This window comes from Grampus griseus (assembly GCF_964374135.1).
Source record: "Grampus griseus genome assembly, chromosome: 15".
Classification (NCBI taxonomy): domain Eukaryota; kingdom Metazoa; phylum Chordata; class Mammalia; order Artiodactyla; family Delphinidae; genus Grampus; species Grampus griseus.
Genome location: NC_139009.1, coordinates 80,720,611 through 80,744,504, shown reverse-complemented (window position 1 = coordinate 80,744,504; position 23,894 = coordinate 80,720,611). Strand labels below are relative to the sequence as shown.

Here is a 23,894-nt window from a genome sequence, read left to right as displayed (position 1 = left end):
ATGATGAGGTGGCAGATCCACGTTTATTAAAATGAAAAGATGCCAGTGATATTTCGCTACATGAAAAAAAAATCATGTTAAGAACACTAGGATGACATTTTTGTAAATAATTCCATCACCTCCACAACTAAAAATCATCAAAAATTTCTGTATAGCCCTGTGTGGGTGTAAAAAAATATCTGGAAGGATATATACCAAAATGCCAACTGTGATTCTCTCTCTCTGATAGGGTTTACATTTTCTCTATCAAAGGTTTTTAAATGAGTACTTTTTAATTTTAAACTTCTATTTTTAAGATAAAATATTTGACCATTCAATTATCTGACTCCTACTCATCTCTTTTTTTTAATTGTGGCAAAATTCGTTTAACATAAAATTCACCCTCACTTTTTTAAGCTGTTTCTTCCTCCATCTGTCTCATTAATATGACTATATTACCGCCCTTGACTTGCCAGATTCAGAAATGTCCTGATTTCTAGATTTCTATTATAGCGGTGAAGATTTTTAACTTAATTACATCAACTCTCATTCTCTCTCTAAAATCAGTTTAGCTCAACTTTTTTTGTTACATCCATGTTCTGCATTATTAAAGCTAAGCAAATACTATTCATTACGGGACTTCTTTTACTTCTCTCCTGTGTTGGACTGTGTTTCCTGGATCTTCTTTTTTCTCAGTTTATTCCTTCTTTTCGGTGGAGCACATCCTCCACTAACTTCCAGAGAAAGGATGTGGGGAAAGTAAATTTATTTGAGACTCTGTATCATGAAACAAATGTCTTCCTACCTTCACACTGATCGATAATCTGGTTGAGCAGAGAACTGCAGGTTGGAGATATTTCTCCACTCATATTAACGATGTGGCCCCACTGCCTTCAAGCTTCCAATGTCCCCAAGAATCTCCAGGCCAGTTCCATCCCCTGGAGAGGACCAGTTGGTTTTTTCCTCTCTGGAAGTTTTTAGGATCTTCATTTTATTCCCAGTGCTCTGAAATTTCAGCGTGACGTGCCTTATGTGCTCTGTGGTTCTGAGAGACGCTTGTATTATTTCTTGTTAATTTCCTCCCTTACCTTCTTTCCTATTTTCTCTTCTAAATGTTGAGCCTCCTGAATTTGCTAATTTTCCACTTCCCTCCCATTCTCTAGTTTGCTCTTAAATTTTTACTTTCTGGGATAATTCCTCAAATATCTTCCAACCTTTATTGAATTTTAAAATGCTCTGTTATATTTTAAATTTCTCAGACTGTACATGCTCTTCAGCTGTTGTTTTTCTTCATAGTTTCCTAGGTTTTTTTATGGATACACCATCTTCTCTTGAGGATACACATTATAATTTCTTTGACGTTTTCTTCTTTCTTCAATGTCTCTGTTTCTTCCAAGTTCTACTTTTTTCTGTCTTTCATGTTGTGGGCCTTCCACAAAGGTCTAGTGATCTACGCTTTCATTTTGTTTTAAATCACCTCTGAGGTATAATTTGTATGCAAAACGCACCCATTTTAAGTAGAGCACTCAGTGAGTTTTGATCAGCATACACACCCATAGACCCACCACCACTGTCCAGACACAGAGCATCTCCATCACCCCAAAGGGCTCCCTGTGCCCCTTTCCAGTCAGTCCTCACTCCCAGATAACCATTAGACTGTTTTCTCTCACTACAGATTCATCCTTCTGAGTTTCACATAAATGGAATTACACAACACACGGCCTCTTATTACGGCTTCTTTCACTTTGCACAGTGCTTTTGAGATGCACCCATGGCATGTGTGTACCAGTGATAGGTCCTTTTCCCTGATGAGCGGCTGTCTGTTGTATGCATGTAACATAGTTAATCTTCCTGCTGATGGACGTTGTTTCCAGTGCTGGATATTACAAATAAAGCTGCAATCAACATGCATGCACCAATCTCTGCGAGCACAAATAAAAGTCCATTTGTTTCTAAGTATGTGGTATCAGGAGGCTGAGGTGTATGGTGGGCTCCGCGGGCTCCGCGACAGTGAATGGGGGGCCGGCCGGCCTACTGTGGCTGGGTTCCAGGCCAGCATCTCTGTGTCTCTTTGCGGGTGGTGGCGAGTGGGTGGTTTACCTTCTCCAGAGACAGCCTCCATCCTGGAGGAATAAGCCCAACAGAATTAGGACACGAGGAAGAAGGGTAGGGAGGGTGAGGTGGGCGCGTGCCACTCGGCAGACTTCCACGGACAAGGGGAGAGGGACACTAAAGAGTGTCGGGCCTTGGAACAGAACCTTCTGCGATGAGCCACACTGCCCGACCCCGGAGCCAGTACAGCCCACGGCAGTGGTTGGCACACTGTCTCATCTGACGCTCGTGAGAGGGACAGCATCAGGGGTCAGCTCCTCCGTGCGTGGAGCTGGGATCCGAGGGCTAGAGAGCTAAATGCAACCCCACAGGGCCTTGTGGTGGCGGGCGGACAACGCTGGCCCTAAGCCCCGTTTCCTCCCGAGGGTAGGAGAGGGGAGGGGAGGCTGTCTCTGCGGCTCTGGGTGGGCTTACCTCCCGCCCCTCCCCACTGCCAGCTGGCAGGGAGCACTTGCTGAGGAGACACGAGCCCCGCAGGCAGGCAGGCAGCCCCCCGAGGTTCCCTCCCACCCACAGGAGGTTCCCACCAGCCTCGGAGCTTCATGTCCTCAGAAGCACTTGAGCAGCAGCAGTGGCAGCAGCAAGATCTCTGAGACAGACTCCTGCCAGTCGTGGAGTGTTTGTTTTTGTTTTTAAGCAACGTCTATTTTAAGACAAAGTTTAAAAGACACCTACCTAAGCTGAATTCTAAAATGGGCTCGTCTGGATCCTGTATACTTCCTGGATAAAAAAGAAATGACAGAAAAAAAATCACCCTTAAGAAACTTTTCCCCGCTTTCAGATTGGATGCAAAAAACTCGACACACTGGTGGCAATCATTTCACAATATGTATAAATTAAACCATCAAGCTGTACATCTTAAACTTACAGTGATATATGTCAATTACTTCTCAATAAAACTGGGAAGAAAAACCCAACGCTCTGCTTTCTTTTCCCTCACAAACTGTTATATGAGATGATTTCTTTGTTTTCTAAACATTTTATTTTGAGATTCCTAAGAAGTCTCTGACCCCGAGACCAAACCCCCTCCCACTTGGGTCTGTACACTCACAACACAAGGGCTTTTATTATGGTCTGGGCACTTGCCAGACAGGCACTGTGGACATTCCCACGTTATCTATTGGCAAATGAGTCCTGGAGGTGCCCACACAAACTGGAAAACTGATGGCGGGCAGGTTCCAGTGGAAGCAGTTCCCAGGAAGAGGGCTGACTTCCCCTTATTCCAGTTCAAGCAGAGGGATGCCAGGCCTGGCCCTCCCAGCGCTGTTACAGTATGGGACCCTCACCTGCCAGAGAGAGGCCAAGCATGTCGGCCGCCACATCGACGGTAGAAGCCCGCTGCATCGCACGGGCCCTGGTGCCATGGCGAGGGCTGTGCTCTCTTGCTGTCATGATGTCATTGGTGACGATGTGCTTCCTGTTCCTGGGTCAGACCACGCCTGATTCCCCGGGAAGAGCTGTCATCAAGCCCTAGTCCCCTAAGGTGGCAGTAGTCCTGAGAAATAAAAACAAACACTGTTTTTTTTAAAAAAACAAACAACAACAAAAAACAGGGACGGTGACGAAGAGACACTGTGCTCTCATGGAGAGAGCACGTTGACCTACACGGACAAAATGCAGCAAAGCCAGGGTCCTCTGGCAGTTGGGGAGCCAGGACAGAGAGTCCGATGAGCTAGGCCCCGTCTAGTCACCTCCTCTGTACTCACACACCAGCACGGTCCGTCTGTGGGATCCCGTAAAGAAATCATGTTCTCTTCAACAGAGACATGCCACATTAAATGATGGCTTAGATCTAATCATAAACTATGGCCTTTGATATTTTCTTGTTTGCTTTATTATGTTTTTCCACTGGCAAGCCTCAGAGACTCTTCACAATCATAAATCAGCTCACTACCATCTCTGTTAGAAAGATAAGAGACGCAAGAAGAGGTCTGGTACCCACTGGCCAGGACAGCACAGCAGAACAGTGGAGACCAGAGGCATGTCTCCGACCCTGCTCTCTCCCTCCCAGGGGTACAGGAATTTCACGTGTGTCGGACTGAGGCTTTCTTTCCCACAAAACGTGACAATCTACGCCTCAGTGGACAGTGCTGTGCTGTGGATATGGAGGTCTCTGGGCAAAGGGCCACTGCAGGCTGAGCCACACAGATGCTCCGGCCCAGCACAGAACTCACTTTCTGCTCACAGCAAGGAGTGAGTTTCACATATTCTTCTAACCCTATATGCTACAATCCCTGCTGTCTCCGGAAGGAACCAACCTTTAGGAGTTAAGATAATTAGACTAATAACCCCTCTCAAAGGTCCCCATATATCCAGATGCCCCTGTCTTCTCAAAGTGCATCAATGCCTTTGCACCTGAAGGGCCTGTGTTCCCACTCTTGGGTTAATTCACCCAGCAACTAACTTACTGGGCATGTTTGTTCTTGGACCAGTAGAGACACGTGGCGTTTCTTCATAGAAGCACATCCAAATCCATCATCTAAAAATAGAAAATTATAAACTTAACAAGCCAGTCAAACATGGAGCTCTCGAGAATGCTTATTATAATGTACTGATACATGTTATAATTTTAATGCTTACAAATGTGGGGAAGCCAAGAGCTACTACATGTTCCTTTGAGCTTCACACCCCAATCCAACCTTTTGGCTCAAAAACAAAGGTTTCGCACAAAGCCCCGAAGGATGAGAAGCGGAAAGTGCCCATTCCTCTCCCCCGTCCCTGGGGTGATCCAGGGGAAGTGGGGACAGGCCTAAAGGGCCTGCTGGGCAGCTGGGATGTGATTCAGGGAAAGGAGGAGATAAAGAGCCCGAGGCCCAGGCCTCCTGCTCAGAAAGGTCAGGCCCTGGGAGAACCTGGGTGCCTCTGAGGCTCTGCTTTTTGGTGTCTAAGATGGAGGTGGTTGTACCCACCTCACGGGGCTGCAGTGGGAAGCAAATGTGCGAGAACGGGAGCGGGCTCTGCAAACCCACCTAGCTCCCAGCCCACCGCTGCTGCCTGGCCCCTGCGCGCCTTCCCGCGGACCCCAACACCCGGGCTCCGACTCGGTCCAGCACTGCTGGGGGCGGTAGGGCAGACCGCAGGGCCCAGAGCGAGAGCATCTGAAACTTCCGGAGTCCGTGGTGGAGACGGCAGGAGGATCGGTGCGCACAGCCCTCAGACAAACCCGACACCCCCTGCAGGCTGTGTTCCTCCCCCTCCCACTGGGGCACCCGGGGGCCTTGGGCACCTCAGCAGGGAGGGCAGTAGCCTGGCTGGGGAGGCCCCGAAGAAGTCACCATGGGGAAGACTCACCAGTCTGCTGACATCAAAAGGCATACAAGTCAAAACTATGCAATGGCGGTGGAACAGACTGGGAAAGTACTTGCAGTCCTAATATCTGTATTTTACAATAATGTTTACACAACTTGACAAAAAAACAACTCACTAAAAATGCAAGTGGCAAAAGGTATGAATTCATAAAAGAGGGATACAGGTAGGAAATACTTTGGAAAAGTGACCAAACTCAATCATAATGAGGAAAGCAATGCTAAATACACCTTTCGTTACCTAAAGGAGGGTCTAAAAGAGGTTTGTTTGTTCTTCTAATGAGAATGTGCTTTGCTGGCAGAACTAGGGGAAACTCTGTAGGGCTCTCCTATACTGCTGATAACATTTTAGAGAGGTTCGAGCATTTCAGAAACCAATTTGACATTATTTATCAAAATCTGTAAACAATAACAAAATTCTGGCCAGTGGTCCAGAGATGCTAATTGTAGCACTGCTTGTCATGACGAACACTGCAACCAATCTAAATGCCCAGCTACAGATAAGTGCATTCTGGAACATCTATAAGAAACACTACCATATGGATGTTAAAATGATCATAATAAAGGCAACACACAGAAGAAGTCCTTCAACCTCATTAGTCATCAGGACAATGCTAATTGTAACCATGAGATAGCTCTGCGTACCCACTAGAATAGCTAAAATGAAACAGACAGACAGTACCACGTGCTAGCAAAGATGTGGACAGAATAAATGGGGCCCTGATACACTGCTAGTGGAGTGTAAGATGCTGGAAAACTGGCAGTACCTACCCACACTGAACGTGACCTGGTGTGTAACTCAGAGTACAATTGCTAACAGAAACGCACACTTAGGGTCACCAAAAAAAAAAAAAAAAGCTGCAAAGAACACTTAAAGCTGGGAACTCCCTGGTGGAATTCCAGTGGTTAGGACTTGGTACTTTCACTGCCAGGGCCCGGGTTCAATCTCTGGCTGGGGAACTAAGATCCTGCAAGCCGCACAGTGCGACCAAATAAAAAAATAACTCTAAAAAACAAAAAAAACCCAACACTTAAAGCAGTAACATTTATAATATTCAAAAACTAGAAACAATCCAAGTGTCCATCAACAATAGAATGGACAAAACAACACAGATGACTCTTAGGGACAATGTCAAGGGGGAAACCCAGACCCACGAGAGCACGTTCTAGGCGATTCCACCTCTATGAGGTTCGGGCACTGGCCAAACGAGTCTGTGGTGTCAGAAGTCAGGACAGTGGTGTCTCTGAGGGGCAGGACTGACAGGGGAGGGTGGGAGGAGGCTTGCGGGCTCTGCTGTGTGCTGTCTCCTCGTGCGGGCGCTGCTTCCGTGAGTCACTTCACCGTGGGGAAAGGCACTGAGCTGTATATGAGATGATCTTTATACCCAATAAAAAGGCTGATTCCTTTAACGACTATAATAAAGACAACACAACATGAAAAAGTGTTTGTGTCAGTTCTGCATCTTGTGTGTCTTTAATGAAATGTTCTACCTGTTCTCTGGTTAAAGCCAGAGAACACGTTAAAAAGACGGGACAGAGCCAGCAGGAGACCACACCAAGACGATGGCCACGTTTGGGGGCGTGACCAGGGGGAAATGTTGTCTTTCTCAGCTTACTGCCATCCTCCTGCGTCACTGAAAGCTGCCGCCACGCCAGAGGTAGAGGTGGCACCCGGAGCATGACCTTTCCCTGCGTGTCCCCGGCATCCCCTCGCCCCTCCTGGCTGCCCTGCTCAGCTTGTTAGTGAGCTGCTGTCGCCCCCCTTCACTCGGGACAGTGGAGACATGCCACCTAACGGAGGACAACATCTGTACCCCGACATCCCGCCAGCCCAAGGGAGGCTCCGCGCCCGCCTGCCCTTGCAAGGTCCCCACCAGCCCATCCCTTCCCCTGGAGACTCTGGGGACAGAAATGCTTGAAGGGGAACATCTACAGGCTAATTTTACACGTAACAGAATTCACAGACCAGAGAAGCTTTTAGTTCACGAGGACCTTAGAAGCCCCTCATGGTTATTTGGGGGCATCTAATTAGGATCTGCGATTCAAGTCATCAGGACCCAGGACACGAAGCTGACTTGCACGGCTGAACTAGACTTCCCTTCATTAGTCTCATTAATTGAAGGTAATTCGCCGAGGATTCAGATATTCCCAAGCTCCCTGGTTTTCCTCCTAGCCCCATTTGAAGGCCAGAGCTCATTAGCCAGAAAAATGACTTAAAGAGGACAGAGAGGGTGTGGGAGTTGTTTAGGAGACTGGAATTTTTTTCTTCGGGGCAGGAGAGAAGCAGTAACTCATGAAACTAACTGCCTCGGCTCCTGACTCTGTGGGAGACGTGTGACCCCTTCCATCAAATCAGCAGCAAAGCCGATGATGTCCTGCTGCCCAGTGGGGGCAGGGAGATGTGGCCGAGGGAGCATCACCAAGGCCATGGAGAGGACGCTATGACTCACACGGCTTCGTGGGGTTCCTGAGGGTCACCGATGACTGTCGGAAGCTTCTAGAGGAACCGGTCTCGGGAAGGCCTGCCCTCCTCCTCCACAGAACAAGGTGTCTCAGGCCTGGCAGGGGTCTGGAGGCCCTTCTGGCTCAGTAACCTCTGCTGAGCAGGAGTTGAGGGGGGAGGCCAGCTCCACTGGTATCTGTCAGAACACTGGGGTCTTCTCAAAATCATCTTAAAAAGGAGTTGCATGGATGAGCATGGAAATCCAGGCAGGGTGACTTCCTCAAGGTCAAGTGGAGGTAAAGGATGAGCTACTGGCATCAACCCAAAGCCAGAAGCCCCCGTACCACTGGCTCTCTCCCTGCCATCCCAGCCCTCCCCACCCTACCGCTGTCACTGCTGTGGGCAGCAGACGGGCCAAGGGCAACCCTTCCCAGTGCTCTGCTCTCCAAGAGGGAAGGTCAGACGAAAGCTGAGTCAGAGCAGCCCTTGAGGAGGCGGCTACTTCACGAGTCAGAAAGAGGAGGCGCTTTCTCTCAAAGCCCCCAATCCAGGACGGCCACGGTCACTGATGGATGAGGTGTCACACTGATCACTGGCACCGAAAATCACTGGTTATAACCCGAGAGAGACAGCTGCCCCTTCCTGCAGGAAGCCTCCCCTCCAGCCAACAGCCCTTCTGCAATGGAGCAGGACCCGGTGGGGCCCTGCTGGGTACAAGTCCTTTCCCTGTCCCCTGTTTCTTGTTTGTAGGAAATGGGCTTCACTCAGCCTCTTTGACCTTCCTGGAGCTCCAAAGGGCAGATTCAAACAGCTGCTCATCAGGGAAGGGAGGGACTAGAGACAAGGGAGAAGCAGTCAGGACACAACAGTGCAGCCTTGGGGCAGGGTCCTGGTTCCCCTTCAAGGTATATATATAACAAAATATCTCTGAGTTCTTCTGCAGCAACTAAGACCCCACCCAGGTGGAGGATGGTAACTTCTGGCTGAGCACCAGATTCCTGGAGCACTGCCCTGTCACCTCACCACCAGCCAATCAGAAGAAAGTCTGCACAAGGTTGAAGAGAAAGAAGACTCTGAGCCCCTCCCCAAATGATTCTTCTTTAAAAACTTTCATGGTCGAGCAGAATCTCTGGAGTTGGTTTCTGGACACAAGTCCCCCATCTCCCCAGGTTGCCAGCCTCCTGAACAAAGCAGCCCTTCCGTTCCTGCCAGCACTTGGCTCTCGAGTATTGGCTTACGGACATCATGCAGCCAAACCAGAGTTTGCTAACCTTTCCTCACAGAGGCTTGCTAACCCACCAGGTGGTCTGCACCTCAGGACGATGCACTTCCTGTGTGGCAGCAGGAGAGCCAGCCAGCACCTGTGTCTCGACCTGAAGTCCTTGCTTCCTCCATACCCTCCTGGGCGCCTAGCTCAAGCCTAAACATAGATGAGGGGGCGAACAAGCACCTACCGAGTAACAAACCATCAAGGTCCACGGCAGACCACACCTGCCACCAGGCTCACTGACGGATTGGTCCCTCCAGCGGCATGCGACCACTGCAGAAGGATGTACAACCGCTTAGATGCGGACAGTGAAGTGGTCATGGGATCCCCTCTTCCCTGGACTCCCTGCTATGTGCAGGGGCCTGCTGGGCAATTCCACGGCCCCAGGGTAAGGTGGGGTCACTTAGTGGAAGGAAACTAAGTCCCCAGACTGTGGGGCAGGCAGAGCCCCCACCCCACCACTTCCCCACACACGACCTATGTTGAGCTTAACCTGACTAAGAAATAAACCTGTGCTGTGGGAGACTGGGGGGTAGGTGGTTGTTATAGCAGCTAATGTTAGTGACTTTGACTAAAGTCTGGTGCTTTCCAGGCACTCAATAAATGGTTACGATGAAAATAAAAATTACAGGGGCTTCCCTGGTGGTGCAGTGGTTAAGAATCTGCCTGCGAGTGCAGGGATCACGGGTTTGAGCCCTGGTCCGGGAAGATCTCACATGCCGCGGAGCAACTAAGCCCGTGCGCCACTACTACTGAGCTTGCTCTCTAGAGCCCGCGAACCACAACTACTAAGTCCGCACGCCACAACTACTAAAGCCTGTGCCTAGAGCCGATGCTCCACAACAAGAGAAGCCACCGCAATGAGAAGGCCGCGCACCACAACGAAGAGTGGCCCCCGTTCTCTGCAACTAGAGAAAGCCCACATGCAGCAACAAAGACCTAACACAGACAGAAATAAATAAATAAATAAATATTTTAAAACTAAATAAATAAAATAAAAATTACAACCACAAGTTAAATCTTACTGCACAAAGGGAAGAACAAAAAATAACATACAAGGGAACTCCCATAAGGTTAACAGCTGATTTCTCAGCAGAAACTCTACAAGCCAGAAGGGAGTGGCATGATATACTTAAAGTGATGAAAGGGAAGAACGCACAACCAGCATTACTCTACCCAGCAAGGATATAATTCAGATTCGATGGAGAAATCAAAAGCTTTATAGACAAGCAAAAGCTAAGAGAATTCAGCACCACCAAACCAGCTCTACAACAAATGCTAAAGGAACTTCTCTAAGTGGGAAACACAAGAGAAGAAAAGGACCTACAAAAACAAACCCAAAACAATTAAGAAAAATGGTCATAGGAACATACATATTGATAATTACCTCTATGCCAATAAAATGGACAATCCATTCACAAACGTGAATGGATTAAATGCTCCAACCAAAAGACACAGGCTTGCTGAATGGATACAAAAACAAGACCCATATATATGCTGTCTACAAGAGACCCACTTCAGACCTAGGGACACATACAGACTGAAACCGAGGGGATGGAAAAAGATATTCCACGCAAATGGAAATCAAAAGAAAGCTGGAGTAGCTATACTCATATCAGATAAAATAGACTTTAAAATAAAGAATGTTACAAGAGACAAAGGAGGACACTACATAATGATCAAGGGATCAATCCAAGAAGAATAAATAACAATTATAAATATATATACACCCAACATAGGAGCACCTCAATACATAAGGCAATTGCTAACAGCTATAAAAGAGGAAATCGACAGTAACACAATAATAGTGGGGGACTTTAACACCTCACTTACACCAATGGACAGATCACCCAAAATGAAAATAAATAAGGAAACAGAAGCTTTAAATGACACAACAGACCAGATAGATTTGATATTTATAGGACAGTCCATCCAAAAACAGCAGATTACACTTTCTTCTCAAGTGCACACGGAACATTCTCCAGGATAGATCACATCTTGGGTCACAAATCAAGCCTCAGTAAATTTAAGAAAATTGAAATCATATCAAGCATCTTTTCTGACCACAATGTTATGAGATTAGAAATGAATTACAGGGAAAAAAACGTAAAAAACACAGACACATGGAGGCTAAACAATACGTTACTAAACAACCAAGAGATCACTAAAGAAATCAAAGAGGAAATCAAAAAATACCTAGAGACAAATGACAATGAAAACACAATGATCCAAAACTTATGGGATGCAGCAAAAGCAGTTCTAAGAGGGAAGTTTATAGCTATACAAGCCTACCTCAAGAGACAAGAAAAATCTCAAGTAAACAATCTAACTTTATACCTAAAGGAACTAGAGGAAGAAGAACAAACAAAACCCAAAGTTAGCAGAAGGAAAGAAATCATAAAGATCAGAGCAGAAATAAATGAAATAGAAACAAAGAAAACAATAGCAAAGGTCAATAAAACTAAAAGCTGGTTCTTTGAGAAGATAAACAAAATTGATAAACCATTAGCCAGACTCATCAAGAAAAAGAGGGAGAGGACTCAAATCAACAAAATTAGAAATGAAAAAGGAGAAGTTACAACAGACACTGAAGAAATACAAAGCATCCTAAGAGACTACTACAAGCAACTCTAGGCCAATAAAATGGACAACCTGCAAGGAATGGACAAATTCTTAGAAAGGTATAAGCTTCCCAGACTGAACCCAGAAAATATGAACAGACCAATCGCAAGTAATGAAATTGAAACTGCGATGAAAAATCTTCCAACAAACAAAAGTCCAGGACCAGATGGCTTCTATCAAACATTTAGAGAAGAGCTAACACCCATCCTTCTCAAACTCTTCCAAAAAATTGCACAGGAAGGAACACTCCCAAACTCATTCTATGAGGCCACCATCACCCTGATACCAAAACCAGACAAAGATACTACAGAAAAAGAAAATTAGAGACCAATATCACTGATTAATATAGATGCAAAAATCCTCAACAAAATACTACCAAACAGAATAAACAACACATTAAAAGGATCATACACTATGATCAAGTGGGATTTATCCCCGGGATGCAAGAATTCTTCAATATACGCAAATCAATATATGTGATACACCCTATTAACAAATTAAAGGAAAAAAACCATATGATCATCTCAATAGATGCAGAAAAAGCTTTTGACAAAATTTAACACCCATTTATGATAAAAAACTATCCAGAAAGTGGGCAAAGAGGGAACCTACCTCAACATAATAAAGGCCATATATGACAAACCCACAGGAAACATCATTCTCAATGGTGAAAAACTGAAAGCATTTCCTCTAAGATCAGGAATGAGACAAGGATGTCCACTCTTACCACTATTATTCAGAACACAGTTTTGGAAGTCCTAGCCATGGCAATCAGAGAAGAAAAAGAAATAAAAGGAATACAAATTGGAAAAGAAGAAGTAAAATTGTCACTGTTTGCAGATGACATGATACTATACATAGATTATCCTAAAGATCCCACCAGAAAACTACTAGAGCTAATCAATGAATTTGGTAAAGTTGCAGGATACATAATGAATGCACAGAAATCTCTTGCATTCCTATACAGTTATGATGAAGAATCTGAAAGATAAATTAAGGGAACACTCCCATTTACCACTGCAACAAAAAGAATAAATACCTAGGAATAAACCTACCTAGGGAGACAAAAGACCTGTATGCAGAAAACTATAAGACACTGATGAAAGAAATTAAAGATGATACCAACAGATGGAGAGATATACCATGTTCTTGGACTGGAAGAATCAATATTGTGAAAATGACTATACTACCCAAAGCAATCTGCAGATTCAATGCAATCCCTATCAAATTACCAATGGCATTTTTTACAGGACTAGAACAAAAAATCTTAAAATGTGTATGGAGACACAAAAGACCCCAAATAGCCAAAGCAGTCTTGAGGGAAAAAACCGGAGCTGGAGGACTCAGACTCCCTGACTTCAGACTATACTACAAAGCTACAGTAATCAAGACAATATGGTACTGGCACAAAAACAGAAACATAGATCAATAGAACAAGATAGAAAGCCCAGAGATAAACCCACAAACCTATGGTCAACTAATCTATGATAAAGGAGGCAAAGATATGCAGTGGAGAAAAGACAGTCTCTTCAATAAGTGGTGCTGGGAAAACTGGACAGCTACATGTAAAAGAATGAAATTAGAACACTCCCTAACACCATACACAAAAATTAACTCAAAATGGATTAAAGACCTAAATGTAAGACCGGACACTATCAAACTCTTAGAAGAAAACATAGGAAGAACACTCTTTGACATAAATCACAGCAAGGTCTTTTTTGATCCACCTCCTAGAGTAATGGAAATAAAACAAAAATAAACAAATGGAACCTAATGAAACTTCAAAGCTTTTGCACAGCAAAGGAAACCATAAACAAGACCAAAAGACAACCCTCAGAATGGGAGAAAATACTTGCAAATGAATCAACAGACAAAGGATTAATCTCCAAAATATATAAACAGCTCATGCAGCTCAATATTAAAGAAACAAACAACCCAATCCAAGAAGACCCAAATAGACATTTCTCCAAAGAAGACATACAGATGGCCAAGAAGCACATGAAAAGCTGCTCAACATCACTAATTATTAGAGAAATGCAAATCAAAACTACAATGAGGTATCACCTCACACCAGTTAGAATGGGCATCATCAGAAAATCTACAAACAACAAATGCTGGAGAGGGTGTGAAGAAAAGGGAACCCTCTTGCACTGTTGGTGGGAATGTAAAATGATAGAGCCACTATGGAGAACAGTATGGAGGTTCCTTAAAAAACTAAAAATAGGGCTTCCCTGGTGGCGCAGTGGTTGAGAGTCCGCCTGCCGATGCAGGGGACATGGGTTCGTGCCCTGGTCCGGGAAGATTCCACATGCTGTGGAGCGGCTGGGCCCGTGAGCCATGGCCGCTGAGCCTGCGCGTCCGGAGCCTGCGTGTCCGGAGCCTGTGCTCCGCAACGGGAGAGGCCACAACAGTGAGAGGCCCGGGTACCGCAAAAAAACAAAAACAAAAACAAACAAAAAACTAAAAATAAAATTACCATATGATCCAGCAATCCCACTACTGGGCATATACCCAGAGAAAACCATAATTCAAAAAGACACATGCACCCCAATGTTCACTGCAGCACTATTTACAATAGCCAGGTCATGGAAGCAACCTAAATGCCCATCGAGAGACGAATGGATAAAGAAGTTGTGGTACACATACACAATGGAATATTACGCAGCCATAAAAAGGAATGAAATTGAGTCATTTGTTGAGACGTGGATGGACCTAGAGACTGTCATACAGAGTGAAGTAAGTCAGAAAGAGTAAAACAAATATCGTATATTAATGCATGTATGCGGAACCTAGAAAAACGGTACAGATGAACTGGTTTGCAGGGCAGAAATTGAGACAGAGATGTAGAGAACAGACGTATGGACACCAAGGGGGGAAAACCGTGGTGGGGTGGGGATGGTGGTGTGCTGAATTGGGTGATTGGGATTGACATGTATACACTGATGTGTATAAAACTGATGACTAATAAGAACCTGCAGTATAAAAAAATAAACAAAAATACAACTAATACTAAACTTTCTTTAGGTTACTTGTATGGAAATATGTTAATATAAATGTTTCAGACATTACATGAAATTTCTAAAAATCTTATATGTTCTGGTATAATGTTATAAGTCATAATTCTAGTTATTACTTTAAAATGTATATCTCAGAAATAACTAAATTTCCTTGTCAATTACATTATTATGAACTTTCATCAAATCTTTAACCATGGTCATTTTTAAGTCTTTTGTCACTTACAGACAATTCTGGGTGTACTCTGATGCTTTTGCAGAAATGTTCCTATAAAAGGGTTTCATCTTCAAGGAATTCATGGAAAAGACTGACAAGTACAGGTTTCTGGTAACTGACTATACTGCTGAACTGAATGAATAAGCATTTTCAGAACTCTAATGGAAAACTGATGAATTCATAAAAGTGCTAACAAAAGATCAAGATGAAAAAAAATTAATTACATGGGACTGAGTGAACTGATGAGGATGATTATAATTTTTGTGACTTTCTGTTTGAATTAAAAAAAAACAAAAAAACAATCCACAAGGACTCAGAGGCAAAAAATATACAAATCAATTTTCACTGCAAAGTAAAGGAGCTGTTACAGTGGAGGATTACTGGGCTGAATGTCAATATTATGACATAGTGTGAGTGTGTTTTGTGTTTGGTAATTGCAATCATTGTTGCTTTTGTTGTGGTCATCCATTTACAATGCTTGGTGTCAGTTTATTTATCTCTTGTAAAAATAAAATACAGTGTGTGTGTGTGGAAAGAGAAAAAAATGGGCAAAGGATCTGAAGAGACATTTTTCCGAAGAAGATATACAAATGGCTAATAAACGATGCTCAGTGGAGACTTCCCTGGTGGTGCAGTGGTTAAGAATCCACCTGCCAATGCAGGGGACATGGGTTCAAGCCCTGGTCCAGGAAGATCCCACATGCCGCAAAGCAGCTAAGTCCACGTGCCACAACTACTGAGCCCGCGCGCCTAGAGCCCATGCTCCGCAACGAGAGAGACCACCGCAATGAAAGGCCTGCACAATGCAACGAAGAGTAGCTCCTGATTGCCGCAACTAGAGAAAGCCCTCGCATAGCAAGGAAGACCCAATGCATCCAAAAATAAAAATTAATTAATTAAAAGAAAAAAGATGCTCAATGTCATTTGTCATCAGGGGAATGTAGATCAAAACCATGATGAGATACTACTTTGCACACTCCAAGATGGCTATGATAAAAAAAAAAAAAGACAGATGATAACAAGTGTTGGGGAGGATATAGAGAAATTAGAACCTTCATCTATTGCTCATGGACTGTAAAGTGGTGCAGTCACTTTGGAAAAGTCTAGCAGTTGCTCAAAAGGTTAAACATAGAGTTACCATATGACCCAGCAATTCCCCTTGTAAGATTTTAAATACCATAGAAGAAATCATAAAGGAAAAGAGTGAATAATAAAAAAAGAAGAAGAAAAAAAAAAACTTACTGCACAATGCTTGGGAAAGAATGATGTTTTGTGCTCTGGATGAGGTAGCCCAGTTCATGAGAAAAACACCCACATGTGGCAGGAAGAGTTCCAGAAAATGAGAGGAGCACAGAGAAGTAAAAAATCCACTTTAGCAGGTAGTCAACCAGACAAATCTGTCATTCCCCCTCTAACTCCAGGTCAGGCTCAGGACCCCCTGATTTCTCTCCTGCCCCTCTCCCACCCCGATATCCCCTGGCGAGGCCTGGGCCTCAACACTCCAGACAGACCCTAAGGTGGAGGCTGGCCTTAATATTAGTTGAGAAAGCAAGTTCTTTGAGGTGGCCTCAGAGCTGTTAATCCAACCAAGAGAGGAAAAGGGACCCACCACCGCCACCAAAATCAACCTCTGGTCCCACGGGTTCCCTGGAGTCCACTGGGAATTGAGGCCACCCAGGGCTCCCTGGTCTACTCCCAAGAGGAAACTTGATACGCTGGGGACTTCAGGGCCACCAATTCCTTAAAGCCCAGCAAATAAGAGAATGACAACAGCGTGGGTACAAACTCCATGGCGTGGGTACAAACCTGGGGGCGGGCACACAGTGGCTGGGGGGCAGCTGCCAATGACATAAATGGAATGGGCAGAGTCATGGCAGCTGGGGGAAGAGGGATGGGCAAGGCCAACACAGAGAAACAGGAGCGGTGTCTCTGCAACGGCCAAGGGCAAGGGTGAGCAGCAAACTGGAGGCTGCACTCCAGGGAGAAGGCGGCTGGCCAGAGGGCAGGCTCAGAGCGCCCAGTGTCAAACAGCTCCCGGGCATCTGCCCAGGTCAGCCACCAGCAAAGGAGGAGCCGGCATACGGGCAAGGACCAGGAAGGCCCGGATTGCGAATGTTCCAGAGCAACAGCCAATGGCAGCAGAAAATGCCTCTGGCTTATATTTGGAACGGATGAATGTGTGCTTCTCTGGGAAGACTCAGAAATGTAAGTGCTGTCAATCAAGTTCTGATGCAAGGCAAGTGACGGGACGGCTGTGGTCAGAGAAGCCTGCTGCCGGGGTGGGGGGAACCACACCTTCCCTGAAGCAGAAATCACGAGCAGGCTGCCGAGGAGGCTTACAGAAGAGACGTTACACTACGGAAACCTCTGCCACCTCATGCAAAGCCCAGACGGGCCGTGGGGTGGGGAGGAACCACCAAAAGCAGAGCACAGGGTGGGTTCCAGGAGGCGGGGCAGGAGGCGGAGCCCTGGGGGTCAGGGCTCCTTTATTCTAATTTGCTCACCTTGGGGACTTCCCTGCCCACTGGATGCTCCACTCCACCCCCACCCCCCACCCCCGTGCCTCTCCCCAGCCTAAAATGCATAAGAGGGGAAGCTGGGACGAAGTGAGAGAGTGGCATGGACATACATACACCACCAAACGTAAAATAGGTAGCTAGTGGGAAGCAGCCGCATAGCACAGGGAGATCAGCTCGGTGCTTTGTGACCACCTAGAGGGGTGGGAGGGAGACGCAAGAGGGAGGGGATATGGGGATATATGTATACGTATAGCTGATTCACTTTGTTATACAGCAGAAACTAACACACCATTGTAAAGCAATTATACTCCAATAAAGATGTTAAAAAAATGCGTAAGAATAGTGGAAGCAAGCAGGTCTTCCTTTTTTTCTGTTTGAAAAAGCCAACTGCCTAGGAAAGATCTTAATTTTGTAAACAAAGTCAAATATGACTCATCCCCACAAAAAGCCAGGAATGCTGGCTGTGGCAAAGGCTCAGGTATTAACTGGGCGGGAAAGGCCAGAGGCCCCGGGAACAGAGACCAGGGCGGAGGGCACCTGGGAGGGCTCTGAGGGGGCACACAGGCAAGCCTTGGGCTTGGCCCCCGGCCCAGGCTCTGGCCCCCGCCCCATTCTCTGCCACGGTGAGGGCGGGTTCTGGGCACCCCTATCATGGCCAAAAAACCATACTTGACACACAGGACCTTGTGCTGCAGGTTAGAGTCCGAATCAGGTGAGCTTAAACAGAGAAGCCCGTCTTCATAAAGGTTCTGAGCTGACTTACAAAAGCTGGGCAGGAAAATGGCTGAGCTGGCTTGTGCGCCCCCCCCACCCGTGTCTCCCACCAGGCCCCAGACACTCTGGTCCACAGTGCTCTCGACACCTGCCCTTCTGGGACCTGGATGCTTGGGTCAACCGGCAGAGGCCCAGAGCTGGTCCGTGAGTCCAAGTACCTGCTCAGTTAATGTCACCTCAGACCCCTCCTCCTGCACGAGTGACAGAGCTACTGAGCTTCTCCCAGCCTCAGTTTCACAACCTGTAAAAGAGGAATAACAGCACGACCACCAGGGGATGCCCTGAGGAGCAAGCACGTACACAGAGAAACACATGACAGCCCACACAGGGCCTGGCACCAAAGGCCTCCGTGTGACACGCTGAGTTTCCCTCCTGGGCTTTCCTAACCTCCCACGTGTCGGGTCCACACTACATTCTTCCTGGAGCATCTGCGAGCCGGGAAGGCCTTCATTCCAGCTCAGCCTCTTCCCATGGACAACTCCGCAGCCTCCCTGGGTTCTCCAACCGCAGCTCTTCCCCCAGGTCCACGTGCTTCAGTTTATAGTCAGCATATTTTCTAATAACGTCCCTAAAATTTAGGCTTACAGGCTGCTGCTGGGAAGGAATGTGTGAACGGAGGGCCCTTCCCGGAGGCGGTGGGGCTTGGTGAGGGAGCCCGGGCACTGGTGTCAGCCACTATGAGCCATGTCACCTCCACAGGGCGCCTTCCCTGTGCTGAGGTTTCCTCGCCTGTAAGACGAGGACACGACGGCTGGTGGGAGGAATCCACGGTGCCCCAGTCAGAGGGGAGCGCGGAAGGAGGCCCTGCCCCCACCCCAGGGCTGTGCCTCGGGCTGGACATCCTTGGGATTCTGTTCTCCAGAGGGTGGCCCCAGGCCCCCCTGTACTGGAGAAAGCCTGTGGGGAGGCCACTTCCTCCTTCCCCCTGGACCCAGCTCTCTCCCACTTCCTGCTCTAGCCCCTGTGCAGGGAGGGCCTCGGGCCTGGGCTGGGCCTCCAAGAACGAGGCCCAACATGTGAGCGAGCTGCAGAACATCATTTCAGTGTCGCCGGTACTTAACTGCCGGAAAATGATGTGTCTCAGAAAGGCAAGCACCGGATAGTGAGAAACGTGCTGCAGCTGCTGTACAGTCTCACCTGCAGACACAGGCCGACCCAGGGCTGCACGGGGCCTGCGCTCGGCAGGGGACAATCCATCTGTCACCTCCTGCGTCCTCCCATTCCCCCAAGCCCCGCTCGCTGACAGTGACACTGAACAGGTAGCGTGGCAACGAGTTCACCCGATTTCATTAACTAACCTGCCTCATTAGTTTAATGAATTTAGTGCCTTAACCCAGATTCAGGGCACATCTCTGGACTCCAGTGGGAAGAGTCAGGCACTGGGTGGGCCGTGGATATTCCTCTAAAGCAGGGGTCCCCCACCCCCCAACCCGTACTGGTCCGCAGCCTGTTAGGAGCCGGACTCGCAGCAGGAGGTGAGCGGCGGGCGGGCGCCAAGCTTCATCGGCCGCTCCCCATTGCCCACGTCACCCTCCCGGACCATCCTCTCCCTGATGCCCAACCCCAAACCCGGGTCCGTGGAAAAACCGCCTTCCAGGAAACCAGTCCCCGGTGCCAAGAAGGTTGGGGACCACTGCTCTAAAGGACAGTGGGGGGGGGGGAAGCAGGCAGGGCGGTGCCCTGAGCAGGACAAGCCCAGACCGTTCCGGCCACAGCCCCGATCCCCCGGCCCCTCAGTTCTCCCACCTCAGTCGATGGCAGCTCCATCCTTGCACTGGCTCCGGCCAAGAAACAAGATCAGTGCAAGCGCCTGGACTCCTCTTCCTCTCACACCCACACCCAGTGCATCAGCGACTCGTGCCGGTGGTATCCTCCCCAGAGATCCCTGCAGTCCCCTGTCTGTCCCCACGCAGCACTCGCGAGCCTGTGACCCTTCCCGCCCTGGCCTCCTCGCTCTTGAGACCTCCCCGGCCAGCTGCCCTCTGTGAGGCTGCCCTTCTTTGGACGACAGGGCAGCTCTCTCGCTTCCTGTGTGTCCTTCCTAAAAACCAGCTCCTCCAGGGGGTCTTGGGGACAGCCCGGTCTAGAATTGCAGCTCAGCCCCTGTGACTCGCCTGCAAACCACGAACCCTCAGGGGAATTTCAGCAGGAACTAGTCTGAAGCTAAGGTGCCCTGAATAAACTGCTTCAAAGTGCTTGTGAGAGCACCGCAGGTCTGGGGGCTCACTCCCGGGAGAGGAGACACGTGTTACTGGTACGCACGCGCCACGAGCAGCAGCTGTGGTCTCTCTGCCACGACAAGCCTCCCTCCCCCCGCACCCACCCTCCAGCTGCTTTCCGCAGGTGCCTGCCCTCTCTGGCTTCTACACCTCCTGCGGTTTCTTCTCTATCAACCGACCATCTCAGGTCTCTTGTGGACCAGGTCTCAGGGACACAGAGATGGACAAGGAGGCTTGCTCGGGGAACGCATCACAAGAAACAGAGCGGAAACATGAACGGTGGGCCCTCTGAGGGCCATTCTGGTGCTAGTGAAACCTCTTCAGAGGGTGCCTGGGGTGCTGGAACCAGGGATTCTGAAGGCTCTTTCTTGGGATGAATCGACTCAGTGTCCTTTATGTCACTGCTCACTCCCACGCACCGGGCTTCATCTGTCATCTGATCATCGCATAAGCTCCCCAGGACACCATGAACAAAGATGATGCAGACCCTGAGCGCCACAGTCCATTGTGAGGGCCGCCCGTCAGTGCTGGGGACAATGCCCTCTTCTCTATCCCAGAAGGCCCACAGCTGTGACAAGCCTCACGGCGTGCTCCTCTGTCAACTTGGCCACTCGAAGCCCTCACATAATTAACTGAAAGTTCGTCTGTGTGTTGGTCTCTCAGCCATTCCACAGAAACTTCCACACAGGTGTGCAAAGGACGGAGGAAACCATCCAGTATTTACCGATTCCCACTGTCAATGAAGACATGCAGTTCCCAGGGGACCGAGAGCCAAAGGGGACAGGACAAGGGCTTCCCCGTGACCTGTGGGTCAGCTTAGGTCCGGGTGGGGCTCCATGAAGGCACGTGTCGTCACAGACGCAGAGGTCCCACCCCCAGGCACTCACTCAAAGCTGGACGAGAACTCTGGGTGCCCGGGGCTGGGGGGGCGCTCTAAACCCCAGTGCTGGGCTGCGTGTGCCCTGTTCACTGCCTAAGACTCTTTCTCTTCTCTATTTCCACCCAAACCCAAGGCTGTGGGGCCTGGCCTGGCGCCTATCTCTACCTCCCCCTACCCGGAGCTGGCCACCTGGAGGCCGGGCCCTGAGCTCCTCCAGCCACCAGGGCGGAAGCCGCCCCTGACTCTGTGTCTGTCCTCCTCCCTTTTGGGAGAGGTCTGTCCATTCAGCGAAGGGAACGGCCAACGCGGGTGTGGCCACAGCTGCTCAAGGCTCCTTAGGGTCACGGCGCCAAAAGGGGGCGCCCTCCCGCGGCGGGGGCCCACACCCCAGCTGCAGCAACGCCCTCTACTCTGCTGCCCCTCCCCCCAGCCCTTGGGGGTTCAGCGACGGGGCTGCCACGGTGAGGGCGGGTTCTGGGCACCCCTATCGTGGCCAGAAAACCACACTTGACACACAGGACCTTGTGCTGCAGGTCGGAGAGTCCGATTCAGGTGAGCTTAAACAGAAAAGCCCGTCTTCATAAAGGTTCTGAGCCGACTTACAAAAGCTGGACAGGAAAATGGCTGAGCTGGCTTGTGCGCCCCGTGTCTGACCTTCTCGGCTCCCTCTGCTTGCCCACGTGATCCCCCCACTCTGCCGACGACCCTGTGCACACAGCAGGGCCGAGCGCCCCACTTTCAAGTCTCCAGCCGGAGCCACTGAAGAGGCTGAACGCATGGATCCTCCCCGCGTCTCCGGCCCGGCTCTCTTCCGGGGAAGGTGACCCAAGGGCCTCGCTTGGGCCAGGTCCCCCCCCTGGCTGGAGGGAGCACACTGTAGCATGGGGGCCACCCTGACACCTGAGTTTGGTGGGAAGAGTTCCCACAGAGAGGGGGGAGGGGGAGGCTGGACAGAATCATCTCAAGTCACAGGTTTTAGCAGCTGAATGGAGAGACCCTATGGCAAGTCCTTCTTAAACTTCAGAAAGTCAAAGAACTCCCAGCGTTTGTTGTTTTCTATATTATTTAAAATGGATAACGTAAACATAAATTAGGTATAAACTCTTTTCTTGGCGCTCTTAAACTACTAAAACTAAAAGAGATGTACAAAAGAACGACAAACAGAACCCCGACACAAATGCACTCGAGTTTACCTTAATTTAACGTGACAGACGGGGCTGCGGAACAGAAACCATCGCCCAGACGTGACGTGGAGCGACTCTCAAAGCTCTCTCGGGGCCACACCTTCCACTCCCTCCCTTGCCTGGCCTGAGGCAGGAATGCCTGCAATGGCCACTGAGCTCTACCCAGCAGCTAGCTGGTCAAAATAACAGCGGCCGGCGGCCACCGCTCCCCAGAAAGGGGGTTGTTGAACCGGGCAGAGGCATGGGGACGTGGCGACACTCCCAGGGCTGTGAGCGGGGACCTAGGGATCCCGGACGGCAGGGCCGCCCCCAAGGCACCGCAACATGTTGTTTTGCTCTTTTACATGAAATCAAGAGGCAGCCATATGTCTTTCCCACGCATCACTCCGGTGTTAGGCTCCCCCTGGACTTTGTATCTGCTGCCGATTCACGGAAAGGATCAAGTTTCTCTTAACGTTTCCGACACGCGCGAGAAGGTCAAGAGAGGAGGAGACCACGAACCACCGAGCCCAGGGCGCCTCCACCCACACCCCGGCCGCTCACCTGCCTCACCTGGTGGTGAGGAAAGAAAACCTCATGGAAAGAAAACCTTCTCAGGTAGAAAACGCCCGTCCAGGTGACCTCGCTCGCTGCTTGGCGGCGTCCAACAGACAGGACCCAGGCTCACAGGGCTAAAGAGGCTTCTCTAAGGTCGTGAGCTGCGGAGGGAAGTCAGGACTGGAAGGTGGGTCTCACTAGTCCAGTCTCTTTCCCAAATGCAACACAGAGCGCTGGGCACAGTAATTCAAGCTACGAACACATGCTCATATCAATAAAAAGCACAATCTTGTCCACTTGTAGAGGTCCTCGATTTTTAAGCACTTTCACAAATACCATTTTAATCTCACAGTGTTTATTGGAACATTACTTTCTTCCCTCCGTCCCTTTTCAGGACCTCCTGGAAGAACACATTTCAGATTCAAGACACACTAAACAGTATTTCCCTCTCCAACACCAGCCACAATCGTTACAAGTGCCCGCTCTGGCTCCTCAGTCCTGAGCCCATGCCCGGCTTTCACAGTCAGCACCACAGACACGAGAGAGGAAACAGATCTTCCTAGAGAACTTTAGGATGAGAACAGCTTCTTTTTTTTTGCATCATTTCATGTTTGCTTCCCTTTTCCTAAGCTGAGATTACGCTCCTTGACAAAAATAACCTATTTTTGTCAAAATATTTCAAAGTAAGTTTTTAAAAAAACACAAAAATTTGTGAACAGGATAAACAGACAAAACCTAGCCAACAATACCAACTGAAACTGAAGTAAAAAAACATATACATAATGTTCTGCATTTCTGATGGTGGAGATGGGGCTTATAGAA

General features: G+C 48.4%; 1 protein-coding gene across 2 annotated transcripts in view; it reads right to left on the bottom strand.

Annotated features, from left to right (window-relative positions):
- INPP4A (inositol polyphosphate-4-phosphatase type I A) overlaps positions 1–3,500 on the bottom strand; it is a 54,952-nt gene extending 51,452 nt beyond the window's left edge. For both annotated transcript variants that reach the window (XM_082672062.1, XM_082672063.1), the window contains exons 1-2: positions 3,378–3,500; positions 2,767–2,811 (exon numbers count right to left, since the gene is read on the bottom strand). In XM_082672062.1, coding sequence (XP_082528188.1) covers positions 2,767–2,811; positions 3,378–3,483 — 151 coding nt within the window. In that variant the 5' untranslated portion in view covers positions 3,484–3,500. The remainder of the gene's footprint in view (positions 1–2,766; positions 2,812–3,377) is intronic.
- Between the last annotated feature and the right edge of the window lie 20,394 nt (positions 3,501–23,894).